The sequence below is a fragment of the Anabrus simplex genome, chromosome 4 (genome assembly GCF_040414725.1).
Source record: "Anabrus simplex isolate iqAnaSimp1 chromosome 4, ASM4041472v1, whole genome shotgun sequence".
NCBI classification, from domain to species: domain Eukaryota; kingdom Metazoa; phylum Arthropoda; class Insecta; order Orthoptera; family Tettigoniidae; genus Anabrus; species Anabrus simplex.
In genome coordinates this window covers 404,126,236-404,139,257 of record NC_090268.1, presented here as the reverse complement: position 1 = coordinate 404,139,257, position 13,022 = coordinate 404,126,236, and the positions used below count along the sequence as shown (strand labels likewise).

Sequence of the window (13,022 nt, the reverse complement as noted above, 5' to 3'; positions counted from 1 at the left end):
AGCATTTTAGAGCACTTTCGAGACGTGTTTTAGTCTTGTCTGCCATTTTCCTTTTAAAAGTTTTTTGAACTGAAAAAAAAAAAATAAACGATGATGAGATTCTAAAATTTTTAAGCTTGGTTACTGAAGATAGCGTATTTCCATCAAAAATATTCAAACTGCCATAACTCGCTCAATTTTTGTGATGAAAATATAAAATTGGCTTAAGTTGTTCAGAATTTAATGGTGAATTTGAAAATAGCATAAACTCTAAATCTTAAATTTTCGACAAGAGGACATTTTTAGCTTTCCACCTTACAAACATAGTAAAATTCCTGCGTTTTTAAAAGGACCCAAATTTTCTAAAACTTTAGATGAAATCAAGTGCACCTCACAGGTTGATTAAAGGGACTGGAGTTGGTTAATGACCTTGTCATACCTGCCAACTTTTACGGTTTATCCATAAAATTTATGGAAATTGCAGCATTTTACGATTTTATGGATGGACGGTGTCAATTTACGACTTCACGGACAAAAATTTGAAACGTTAACATTTGATAATCACTCCACTAAGTAATAAAATAATTTTTTCCGTATTGAAAGAATCTAGTAATAATATATTTATTTTAACATCAACCTATTCAATACAGTACAAGATGTTAACGTATTAGTTAAACATCATTAAAATAGTTGAGACATGTTTCGTCCCTTCTGTGGGGCATCATCAGTCATATCAATACCTCAAAATTCTACCAGACATCTGGTTGGATATTATAAAAATATGTTGCATGAGTGAATACATTTAAAAATATTTACAAAATCTTATCATTAACAAAATATCAAGTTGATTAAAGAATGTTACACTAGTGAACACGTTGGTGAGCTTTCACTTTAAACAAGGCTGTCAAATGTACAGTATTGACGATAATGGTAGTTTAAAGTCTTGTTTGATGTTAAGTTCAAAGACAGTTTAAAATTTATATACAAAAAATTGGGAATGAATGCAGAATGCAATATAATTTACAATTACTGTACACGTATTTTACATTGTAAAATGATGTGGAAAAGCATTCCAAATTTGTATTAATTTCCAAAAAAGTTTTTTTATTTGACCTCAATATTACTTTCCTGATGTAGTCTAATCAGAATTAGCTTCAAGATATGAAATTTTGTATGTGATTTATGACCAGCTCATGTGAAAAATGTTGCCTTAAGTCATAATTCGACTTGGATATCTATGTAGACTAATTGTATTTTAGACTCAAACAAAATAGTTCGCTGAAGTATCCATGGGCTAATCACCTCCGTTGGACACTCTATGAAGACGGAGTGCCTAGTGCATATAAACAACAGTTGAATATTTGATTCAAAATGAACCTATGTTGAAAGAATATGAAATAATGGCTTGAATGAGGGTGGTTGAAATGTCATTAAATCTTCCCAATTGACCAGTATTTTTAAGTTTTTCCATGTGTTTCTGTTGTTGAAGTACAGTGCTTCACAAACCTCTTAGCAATAAGGTAGCAGCCCAATAACACTTAAGATTTTCACATACGTAAGACAGCTCAATATTAATTACATCGCACAACTTTCCGACTGTCGTCCATTCAACCAGTAAACTGACATCTCATACTTCAACAACAGAAACACACGGAAAAACTTAAAAATACTGGTCAATTGGGAAGATTTAATGACATTTCAACCGCCCTCATTCAAGCCAATTATTTCAAATTCTTTCAACATAGGTTCATTTTGAATCAAATATTCAACTGTTGTTTACATGCACGAGGCACTCCGTCTTCATAGAGTGTGTCCAATGGAGGTGATTAGCCCATGGGTACTTCGGCGAACTATTTTGTTTGAGTCTAAAATACAGTTAGTCTACATAGACATCCAAGTTGAATTATGACTTAAGGCAACATTTTTCACATGAGCTGGTCATAAACAAAATTTCATATTTTGAAGCTAATTCTGATTAGACTACATCAGGAACGTAATATTGAGGTCAAATAATTAACTTTTTTGGAAATTAATACAAATTTGGAATGCTTTTCCACATCATTTTACAATGTAAAATACGTGTACAGTAATTGTAAATTATATTGCATTCTGCATTCATTCCCAATTTTTTGTATATAAATTTTAAACTGTCTTTGAACTTAACATCAAACAAGACTTTAAACTACCATTATTGTCAATACTGTACATTTGACACCCTTGTTTAAAGTGAAAGCTCACCAACGTGTTCACTAGTGTAACATTTTTTAATCAACTTGATATTTTGTCAATGATAAGATTTTGTAAATATTTTTAAATGTATTCACTCATGCAACATATTTTTATAATATCCAACCAGACGTCTGGTAGAATTTTGAGGTATTGATATGACTGATGATGCCCCACAGAAGGGGCGAAACATGTCTCAACTATTTTAATGATGTTTAACTAATACGTTAACATCTTGTACTGTATTGAATAGGTTGATGTTAAAATAAATATCTTATATTATTACTAATCACTCCACTTCTGTACAATCTATGGTTCGCATGGATCGAAGGCAAGTCTACGATAGTCGATAACTCATTCTTTGATATGATTGGTATTTTTAACTGTGTGATGTTTGTGTTATTGGAATTGAATTTAAAGACAGAATAACAGTTCTTCCGTTTGAATTGTGAATCTTAGGTGTTGACAGGCTCTGCTCCGCAAATTCTTTGCTCCGGTCCGTTCACTCGTTGTTTTTTAACCTATATTCCTTGACCACGTGAGTTGTTCTTTGTTCACAAAGTTGGCGTTCCTCGAATATTTTGGCCTTTTAAGGTTATGAAGTGTTCGATTTTTCGTGTTATAACTTCATGCTTCGCAGTTTCCTCTATTTGTTTGACTAATTACATTCGTTCCAGTGACTGGGTAAAGATGTTAATGTCAATTGTGTGTTTGTACATTTGTTTAGCTTTTAGATGTATTACATTAAGGCTGAAGATGGCCAGCCAAGGCCGAAATTAGTCCCTAGTTTAGTAATGTAATTAAAAAATATTGCGTGTTGTAGTATTGAAAAGGTGGACCATTACAACATTAATTTAATTATTATTATTGTGGTATAATCTGTTGTTAAATTTTTCCCCAGGTTTTTTAAAAATTTTATTTAATCATAGATTAATTTTGACAAACTGAAGAACCTAACAGTATATAGATGTTTTATTAATGACAGTTTGAACTTTAAAATCACTCGACTATTGCTCTGTTGATCCAAAAGTACTCTCATTCACCACCAGATGGCTCACTATGCACTATTGTATTCCAAGTAGTTTTTCATTTATATTCCACCTCGTGTATTGTTTATCCTGCAACTCAGGGAGGTGTAAACATGAAGCATCTGACTTGGAGCAGAGACGGCGACATCAGTTACTGCTCAGAATCCACTAGCCCAAAGTGATCCATCTGGTGATGGAGATTATCAATCAATAGAGTAACGGTCAGGTGATTCCCAAGTTCAAACCAAGTTCTTTGAAAAACTGAAGGAATTCTGACAGTTTACTTCATTCACATGGCAAAGATGCAAAAGATTGTTTGCTTTCACTTCTGTTAATCCATTGTATTGTTGATGGAATTTGTATTATTCCAGGGGCATTTGGTCGCTCATTGGACGAAGATGATACTGGTGTTACTCGTAACAAGCGAAAAGGGTCAGAATTACAGTCAAATAAATCTGATGAGGAGGAGCACCCGATTTCTGAAAAGGCCGAGGAAAAAGAGAAGGAAAAAGAAAAGGAAAGAGAAAAGAAAAAGAGGAAGAAGAAACTGAAGAAGAAGAAAACAAAGAAGAAGAAATCTAATGCTGAAGATTTGTCTGGTGATGAGAGTGATTACAGTTCTCTGGCAAATGGCGTTGATGCCTTCGGAGGAAACACTTCAGATTCAGGTTCGGGTAATGGTGAGAGTGATGCCGAAATGATTAGACTGCCTCAGGTTACACGTTCAGGGCGCATCTCAAAACCTCGCATCCTTACAGACATCACACAGGAAGAGTACAACACCAACTGGGCCAGGCGGGAGAGATGTCAGGATGCTTGCGAAACTGTACAAAGACGAGAAGGTGTAAATCCACCTTTCATTGACATTGCAAGTTCTCTGAAGAATCTAGAACCTGGTTCGATTGTGGTTCTGACAACAGAGTCTCCCGACAATCCAGGTCATCAGATAGTGAATGTGTTCATGGTAGGTCCAACTGCACCCATTCAAATGCCAGTTGGTCCTTCTCCTGCATTAGAAATGGAATCCTCAAGCCAACAGTCGGAAGAGGTGTCTGAGGCTGTAGTAACAGAGGTGGACAAACCTGGGTAGTTCTTGTTATCAGTGTGATACCTCTGTGTTGTATTTTACTGCTTGCACTTGGTGGTTAATAACCTTGTTTAATAGCTATTTCAGAGCTAGAATTTGGGCAGACGTATGTTGAGAGGTCTTAGGTACTCCAGGACAAGAATAGTATGTATTTATATTATTTAATATATACTACTATTTGTCACTGAAGAGTATAAATCCCAATATAGAAGGGAAGTACCGATCCAGTAGTCTATAAAAGTCAACTGCCCTCACTGGAACTCGGTAGAATATACTTCATGACTGACCTTAAGAGTGTAGAGAGTAGTTCAAACTTTATGACTTGAACACTGGCAGCAGTTTGTATGCTGCGGATTAGCCTAATCATGGATGTTCATTTAGGGATAAGCCTTGTTTGTGTTCTTTTGGATTCTTTATATATAGCATTTTATTTATCATGAATTTCATGCTCCATATTCTAGCAGCATTCTCTTGGAAGTAGGCTATATCAGATCCTTTTTAGTAGACAGGGAGATTGTGTCACTGAATCAGTATAAGGTTATAAATAATAGAATATATTTTCCTACATAAATCTGTTGCAAATTTTTTTTTGTGTTTGTACAGTTCAGAGATATATCTAAGGAAAAGATCACAAGTTTGATTTTTGCCTGTGTTGTGACTAATGGGCAGATTATGCAGTAAGAAGTTCAGTTTCTTCAATATGTTGCTTGTTTGATACAAGGTCTTTTTGTTCAGTTTGTTTGTTTGCGAGAATTTGCATTGACTTCAGTAGTGCAGTTGGCTAGTTGTTGCCCTCACATTCTCAACATAACAGGTTCAATCATGATAGATTGATGCCAGTTAAGAGTTTTAAAATCAAAGACTCTCTGATGTTGGCATTGGGCTCTTTCTAGAATTTCTGCAGATGAAATTTGTATGTCCCTGTGTCTGTTTGTACCATTAGCTATGAGAACAGATGTAGAACAGGTACCATATTCACTTGTCTTTTAAAATGATGATGCATATGAAAAAATAGGTTGGTTTGGTGGGTGTTAAAATACAGAAAGATATGTATTGTTCAATCTCGAATTCAATAATGATTTATCTAAATAACTAATGAAACAAGAATTTATTCAAAGCTATTGACAGAAAAAGATAAGTAACAAGGGCGTAAATTCACTTTAATACATTGCTGACTGGATGTTCCTCACCTTGCCCGTCCGCTTTGCCCGGCCATTTCCTGAGCAACTTAATGTGAAAGAACAGGCATAGAATCAAATGAGTCTGACTTCACTAACTTTATATTGATTGTGATAACATATACTGGAAACCTTCTCAAGGAGTCCTAATAATGTTTTTCGGTATGGTAAGTTGTGTAGCAATGACTTTGGTGAAGAGACACACGGCAATTTATACAGGTTTCATGTTGTTTTGAAGGATGTGTATCTTCAGCATCACTACTCGCACTTTCATCAGAAGAGCTTCGAACATCGACCTCACATTCTCGACGTTACTTGGGCATTCCGAATAATTATCCGCATACAGCTCATTAATATTTTGTCTGGATCTAAACATGTGGTCAGTCTGGGCAGCGCCATCTTACCCACCATATGGCTCTTTGAACAACGTAAACATGAGGTCAGAAAACTAAGAACATGTACCGTAAAACAAAAGAACAACAAAAAGTAATGGTAGCACAAAATAAATAAATCCTTCAACACTAAGATTCTATCCACCTTGACCGCTAGCTTGTTTCAGAAGTTCCAGCAGATGTCACTGAATGTACAAGTCTCACGAAAACAAGTTAACTCGTAACCTATCAGCAGCCTTCGGCCAGTCGAACACGAGTAGACTCGGGACCTGTCAGCAATGTGTTAAGTTGACTCACTTCTGCGGTAAAACACCTTGCATTGGAACAGTCAATTCTCTAGTTCTCATGTACGCCTCTAAGTCCCAGGCACTGAGTGGTGTTGTAAGCAGTTATTCAACTAATAAGGAAAATATTGTATTTATTACTTGCTGATATGTTCTCTCTGTAACTTGTCACTTTTTTGGCAGATAAAATATACTGCTTGACCACGACTGCAACATTTCTTATGTTATAACATGACAATTGTATCTTGTCTCTGTGATGAACCTTTGAAGCACTTTTTTGTCTACATTCTTGTACTTTGCTTTCTGCACCCCATGACGTGATTTGCAGGTTTTATTACTGGTTTCTCCAGTATTTAATCGTACATGGATACAGGTCATAATGACTCGCTGCTCTTACACAATTTTCTTTCACAAATTATATAACACACAGCTTAAATGAGGCCGTATAACGTGACTGTTTACTCATTTTTGTACAGTTGTAACTTCTGGCTTCCGAAATACACTGGACATTTCCGAATCATGTTCATGTACTATAACTACTAGCCTTGCCTAGGATGAAATCTAGTGTTGAAGATGGCACAGACATCTAATCCCCAAGCCAGAAGAAATAACCAACAAAAGTTAAAATACCTGACCCGGTTAGGAATCAAAGTAGGGAGCCCTTGGATCAAAGGCTAGCATGGAGCCAAACTATGTTTCCATTGAACAACCCTTGTTCAACATGAGGACAAACATGTGACTTTTGAGGTAAGAATATTTCTTTCCTTTGTCAAAGGATTTACCAAATATTTTGCTCCATTTGATACCTTTTCTTTTTTGTATGTACTTAATTGCATTTCCATCTAGTAAATCATCGTTAAAAAAATAGTTTGCTCTTTATGTAATCTATTCTTCCTAGCTTTCTGTATTTGATACATATTCAAACATATGGTCTATTCCTCTTCCATTGTAATGCTTGCTGGAGGTTGAGAAACAATAGATGTAGATGAATTAAAATTGATAACATAGGTCAGTTTGAGTGTAACAGAAAGAAGATACCTGGTCAGACATTAAAAGACCAAGCTTGATAGCTGCAGTCGCTTAAGTGCGGCCAGTATCCAGTATTCGGGAGATAGTAGGTTCGAACCCCACTGTCGGCAGCCCTGAAGATGGTTTTCTGTGGTTTCCCATTTTCACACCAGGCAAATGCTGGGGCTGTACCTTAATTAAGGCCACGGCCACTTCCTTCCCACTCCTAGCCCTTCCCTGTCCCATCATAGCCAGAAGATCTATCTGTGTCGGTGCAACGTAAAGCAAATAGCAAAAAAATTAAAAGAAAAGGATCAAGGACAAATCTTCACAAGCTTACCCCTCCATATATCATGACTCTCTCGTAATTCCTTTAAAACTATTTCTTTTTAGGCCCCAGCTATCTCATTTCCGTTTGCTAGCCTCATCATGGGATCATAAATCATTCATAGATCTTCAGTCTTCATATGGTAAATGTAAGATGAAGAATGCTGGGGAAACAAAAAATGAAATTAAATGGTGTATGGCTTTTAGTGCCGGGAGTGTAAAAGGACAAGTTTGGCTTGCCAGTTGCAGGTCATTTAATTTGATGCCCTTCGGCGACCTGTGCATCTTAATGAGGATGAAATGATGATGAAGACGACATGTACACCCAACCCCTCTGTGAGTGGAATTAACCAATTATGGTTAAAATTCCCCACTTTGCCAGGAATTGAATCTGGGACCCCTGTGACCAAAGGCCAGCATGCTATCCATTTACCAATGGAGCCAGACAGTCAAAAAATAAAGCAGAGGCAAAATGAAATTTTGGCTTATACTAATGTTTAATGAAAATTACAAACTGTATGAAGTGACATAAATGAATTAACCATTGGTCATATTTGACTTCACCGAGAGAGTTGGCTGTGCAGTTAGGGGCGTGCAGCTGAGATCTTGCATTCAGCGTATAGTGGGTTTCAACCCCTGAATATGGTTTTCCATGGTTTCCCATTTTCATACCAGGCAAATACTGGGGCTGTACCTTAATTAAAGCCATGGCAGCTTCCTTCCCACTCCTAGCCCTTTCATGTCCCATCATCGCCATGAGACCTGTCTGTGTCGGTGCGATGTAAGACCGATTGAAAAAAATTGATTTCCAAAGACTTCTAATTTCCTGATCTTGAAATTCTCCCTCCCTTTTCCATCTGTAGACAACTTCACTCTCGGTGTATTAAGCCTATTGATGCTTAGTTTAATGCAGACCAGCACCATCAAAAATTCTTGAGATTACTTAGTTATGTATCTGATGCTCCTACTCTCCAGTGTGTTTCATTGAATAGCCTTATGATCAAAGAATGAATTAGCAAGAGCTAATTCCATATAATTGCAGAAAGCCAGTAAATATTTTCCATTCCTATATGAAAGAGCCAAATGCTGCGATGTTGATCATTCAGCCAAAGAGCCAGCTGTGCTAAATGGCTCAGACAGTTGAGGCACTGGCCTTCTGACCCCAACTTGGCAAGTTCGATCCCAGCTCACTCCGGTGGTATTTGAAGATGTTCAGATATCAGTCTCGTGTTGGTAGATTTACTGGCACCTAAAAGAACTCCTGCAGAGCAAATGTCCGGCATCTCAGCATCTCCGAAAACCATCAAAAGTAGTTAGAGGGACATGAAGCCAATACTTTTATTATTATTATTTTTTACAAGCGAATGGACCACTAAGGATCGCGGTACAACTTAATTTCTTTCTCTTCATGTGGAGATTTCTCTATGTCCTATACTCCTTCATGTATTCGCTGGCCTGCTTCCGTTGTTCATCTGTTCAGGCTCTTCCCGTCTTCTTAGTTCTTCCTGCGGCTTGAACACCTTCCAAATTCTTCACTGTGCTCTTAAACGTATTCCTATCGAACAGCTGGACTTCTGAGATATCCTTCTCTGCTTCCTTAATCCATGCTGTAGTGGTCTTTTTTCTCCAGAAGTAATCAAATGTCTGTTTGGAAAGTCTGTTTGCATTCATTCCGTACAGATGTCCAAGAAACGCCATCCTTCTTTCCTTCATGGTCTCTGAGATTCTTTCCACCTTCTGGTAAACTTCTTTGTTGCTCCGAAGTTTCCATCTGCTTTCAGTTTGGACAGCTCCCATAATTTTTCTGAGGATTCTTCTTTCCAGGACCTCTAGCTTCTCCAGCTTGTAGTTCATGGACAGGCATTCACTGGCATACAGGCATTCTGTTTTGACCATGGTGTTGTGATGTTTTAATTTGGAATTCCAGGATAAGCACGTCTTATTGTAGATGTTTTTGTCAAGCCGTATGCTAGCTCTGTTTTTGAGATCCGATCTTCCATTGCTGCTTTTTCTAGTCCATTATCCTGTATCGTCTCACCAAGGTACTTGAACTTCTTGACCCTTTCTATCCGTCCTATCTTTTTTTCCAGGAATTTTGGTCCATCTTTGATGTTCGTCATGAATTTGGTCTTTTCTGTGGAGATCCTCAGTCCTGTTTGGCTGGCGATTCTTTCCAAGAGGCTAATCTGGATGGTTGTGACCTCTGGACTTTCTGATAGAGGCCCTATAGCAAAGTCATCAGCGAAAGCCAAGCAGTTGACTTTAATCCCTCCTGATTTTCTCCCTAGACAGATTGGGATTATCCTTTCATGTTCAAGTTCTAAGTTCCATATTCTCACTATCTTTTTTAGGGCACATTTGAATAGGAGTGGGGATAGTCCATCCCCTTGCCTCACGCCTTCTTGATTTCAAATGATTGTGAGAGATGCCCGAAGAATTTTACCTTGGAGGTTGTGACTGTTAGGGTCTCATTGATTATATTTGCCAGTTTGGTTTTGACTCCAAATTCTCTAATGATCTTATCCAAAGTCTCTCTGTCCACCAAATCAAAGGCTTTTTTCAAAGTCTATAAATGACAGCACAATTTTTTTACCATTCAGTATTCTGTGGCAGAGTATGGACTTCAGGTTGAGTATTTGTTCGATACAGGAGTGGCCTTTCCTAAACTCAGCTTGGTATTACCCTAGTTGTTGGTCCAGATTTGCCTCTGTTCTATTAAGAAGTAGTTTTGAGAGGATTTTATAGGCGATCGGGAAGAGGGTTACACCCCTATAGTTGTTGACATCCTGTTTGACCCCTTTCTTATGCAGTGGATGGATAGTTGCTGTTTTCCATTCTTCTGGGATTGTCTCCTTCCCCCAGATTTTCTTGATGATTTGGTGAAGATCATCTAAGGTTTCCGGTTCTGCCCATTTCAACATTTCTGCTTTATCAAGTTCTCTCCATTTGCCCTGTTGTTTTTGAGGTTTTCAAGGGCTTCCTCGACTTCTTCCTTTGTTGGTGGTTTGTCATCTTCTGAGTTCTCTGGCATGTCTGGAAATTCTAGTTTGGAGGTTGGGGAAGAACAATTCAAGAGTGTGTGGAAGTATCTGGCTAATATCTCACAGTTTTCATGGTTCAGTCTGATTTTACCCTGTTCGTTTCTGAAGCTCAAACTTGGCGCTTGGTGTCCTTTGAATGTGCTTTTGAAGGTCTGATAAAAGTCTCTAGAATTGTTCTTGACTGAGTCGGCCTGGAACTCTTCCAATTGAGCTCTTTCAAATGATCGTTTAGTCCTTCAATATCCAGGATGTTTCTTTCCTCTGTTGCCGGAATTGTTCCACATGTTCCTTTTCTCTGGAGCATTTCCATTTTCTCCATTTCTCGGATCTCTCCCTGCGAGCTTCCTCGCACTCTCCATTCCACCCTATTTCTCTTTTCCTCCTAGCCTGTCCGAGTGTTTTATTTGCGGCTTCATTGATTCCCGTGCATAGTTCTTGCCAGTTCCCCTTTCTGCTGGTCTGGATCTCGTTTCTGAAGTTTCTAATGATTTCTTCACTGATGCTCATTTTGTTTGCGTTGTATCTCATCATTTTAGGTGGTTCTCTCTTTCATTCTACTGGGAGAAAACTGATTTTAACTTTGGAGAGATAGTGGTCTGAATCGAATTCACTATTCCTAATCACTTTGACATTCATCACCTCCTTTATGTGCTTCCTTGTTATCGCTGTGTGATCCAATTGGAATTCCTCTAGTTCTGGATTCGGAGATACCCATGTCTTTGATTTTCTCAGGAGTTTCTTCAAGTGTGTTGACATTAATTTCAACTGAAAAGCTTTCCAGAGTCCAATGAGCCTTTCCCCATTCTTGTTTGTCCTGTGTGCTGGATATTCCCCTATGACATCTTAGTGCTTTTGTTCCTTCCCAATCTGTGAGTTGAAGTGTCCCAGCAGGATTTTTATGTTGCTGTTGGGTATCTGGGTGATTTTGGTTTCCAGAAGATCCCAGAAGTCATCAACTTTCTGTGGGTTATTCTTGTTGTCTTTGTGATCGGGCATGACAGTTGTTGAGATTGTACCTCTTATTCTTGCATTTAATAGTTAGTAGAGACAATCTTTCAGATTTCGATGTGAAGTCTGTGACTTAAATAAAAAAAGTGCTATTTGTTCAGGGCATTGACCCATGTGGATCTTTTGCCCCTACTGGCACCATATTGTAAGAACTTGCGTGTAAGTGGAATGGCGGTAGTGTGGAATGTTTTGTGTGAGGAAAGGAAGATTAAGGATGTGACAAACACCCAGTCCCCAGGCCAGGGATATTAATCATTATAATTAAAAACCCCAAACCCGGCCGGGAATCGAACCCGGGGCCGCTAGGTGACAGGCGGACGCGTTACCTCCTACACCATGGGGCCGGACAAGTCTGTGACATTGTTTACTTCTTGTTTATGTAGAAACAGGTTCCGAGCAGAGGCATGTTGGTGGTTGTTCTAATCGCCGGCTTTCCTTTGAATATTCTCTATTGGTTGATGTCTATGATGTTTTCTTCCAGGAATCTTGTCTCTTGTACAGCTAGGATCTGGATTTGGTTTTTGTCCAAAATCTTTTCTATTTCTTTTTGCTTTCTGACTCTGGTGAGTCGACGTTTATTGTTCCAATGAAATAGTTCTTCTTGAATTTGAGGTTGGAAGGTGTTTCAAAACACTCTGACTCGTCTTTCTCGCAGATGTTGGGACTCCCCAGAACCCTAGGTCCTGTTGCATTGCATAGTGCAATGGTGGATTTCTCTGCCGAGCGGCCACCTGGGGTAGTGCTTTTCAGCGACATTCCCATCTTTCAAATGAAGTTGTGATTTGTGAAGGAAGGTATTAGCTTCCAAAGTAAGATCGGATTGTTAGTTCGAAATGATTATTTTTCATGGTTACTCCACTAGGTTCTTTCGCTCTCATTGCCATTGGAAATTAAGATTCACTCGTAACCCTGAGCTGGGACCCTTAACAGATGATACACACCAGGTCAGTGTGCTCTGGGACTCGCATAGGCAGGGGTACCATTCCCTGGGTAGGGCTGCCTCCGAAGAGGGTTCCTACCTGCTACCTATTATTATTATTATTATTATTATTATTATTGTTGTTATTCAACACAGTGACAGGCCAGTGCAGGAAAGAAGAAGCAACAAAGAGAGGAGATTGGAATTGACATGAAAATATGGAAGGACGAGGACAGTCTCCACATCTTCAAATAGAAGGGCTCTCTCTCCATATCATTCCCAGGTCTTCTACTTCCATTTCTTATCAGCCTGTGACGAACTGTATATTTCTCCTTAAACCTCGCCTTATGTGTGAGATCATGTTGTTATAATCTATTCATTTCCCTCTAGAAGTGAGTGACAAAGTTTAAACCACATTTGATATGATACCACCTACCTGTCACAGGAGATGGCTATACTTTGTAAATTACCGAGCTCGATAGCTGCAGTCGCTTAAGTGCGGCCAGTATCCAGTAATCGGGAGATAGTAGGTTGAACCCCACTGT

At 38.4% G+C, this 13,022-nt stretch overlaps 1 protein-coding gene across 2 annotated transcripts in view; it reads left to right on the top strand.

Moving 5' to 3' along the window:
• Positions 1–7,208, top strand: part of Bdp1 (transcription factor TFIIIB component B'' homolog Bdp1) — a 153,105-nt gene extending 145,897 nt beyond the window's left edge. For both annotated transcript variants that reach the window (XM_067145863.2, XM_067145861.2), the window contains exon 9: positions 3,605–7,208. In XM_067145863.2, the coding sequence (XP_067001964.2) occupies positions 3,605–4,323 (719 nt within the window). In that variant the 3' untranslated portion in view covers positions 4,324–7,208. The remainder of the gene's footprint in view (positions 1–3,604) is intronic.
• The last annotated feature ends 5,814 nt before the right edge of the window (positions 7,209–13,022 follow it).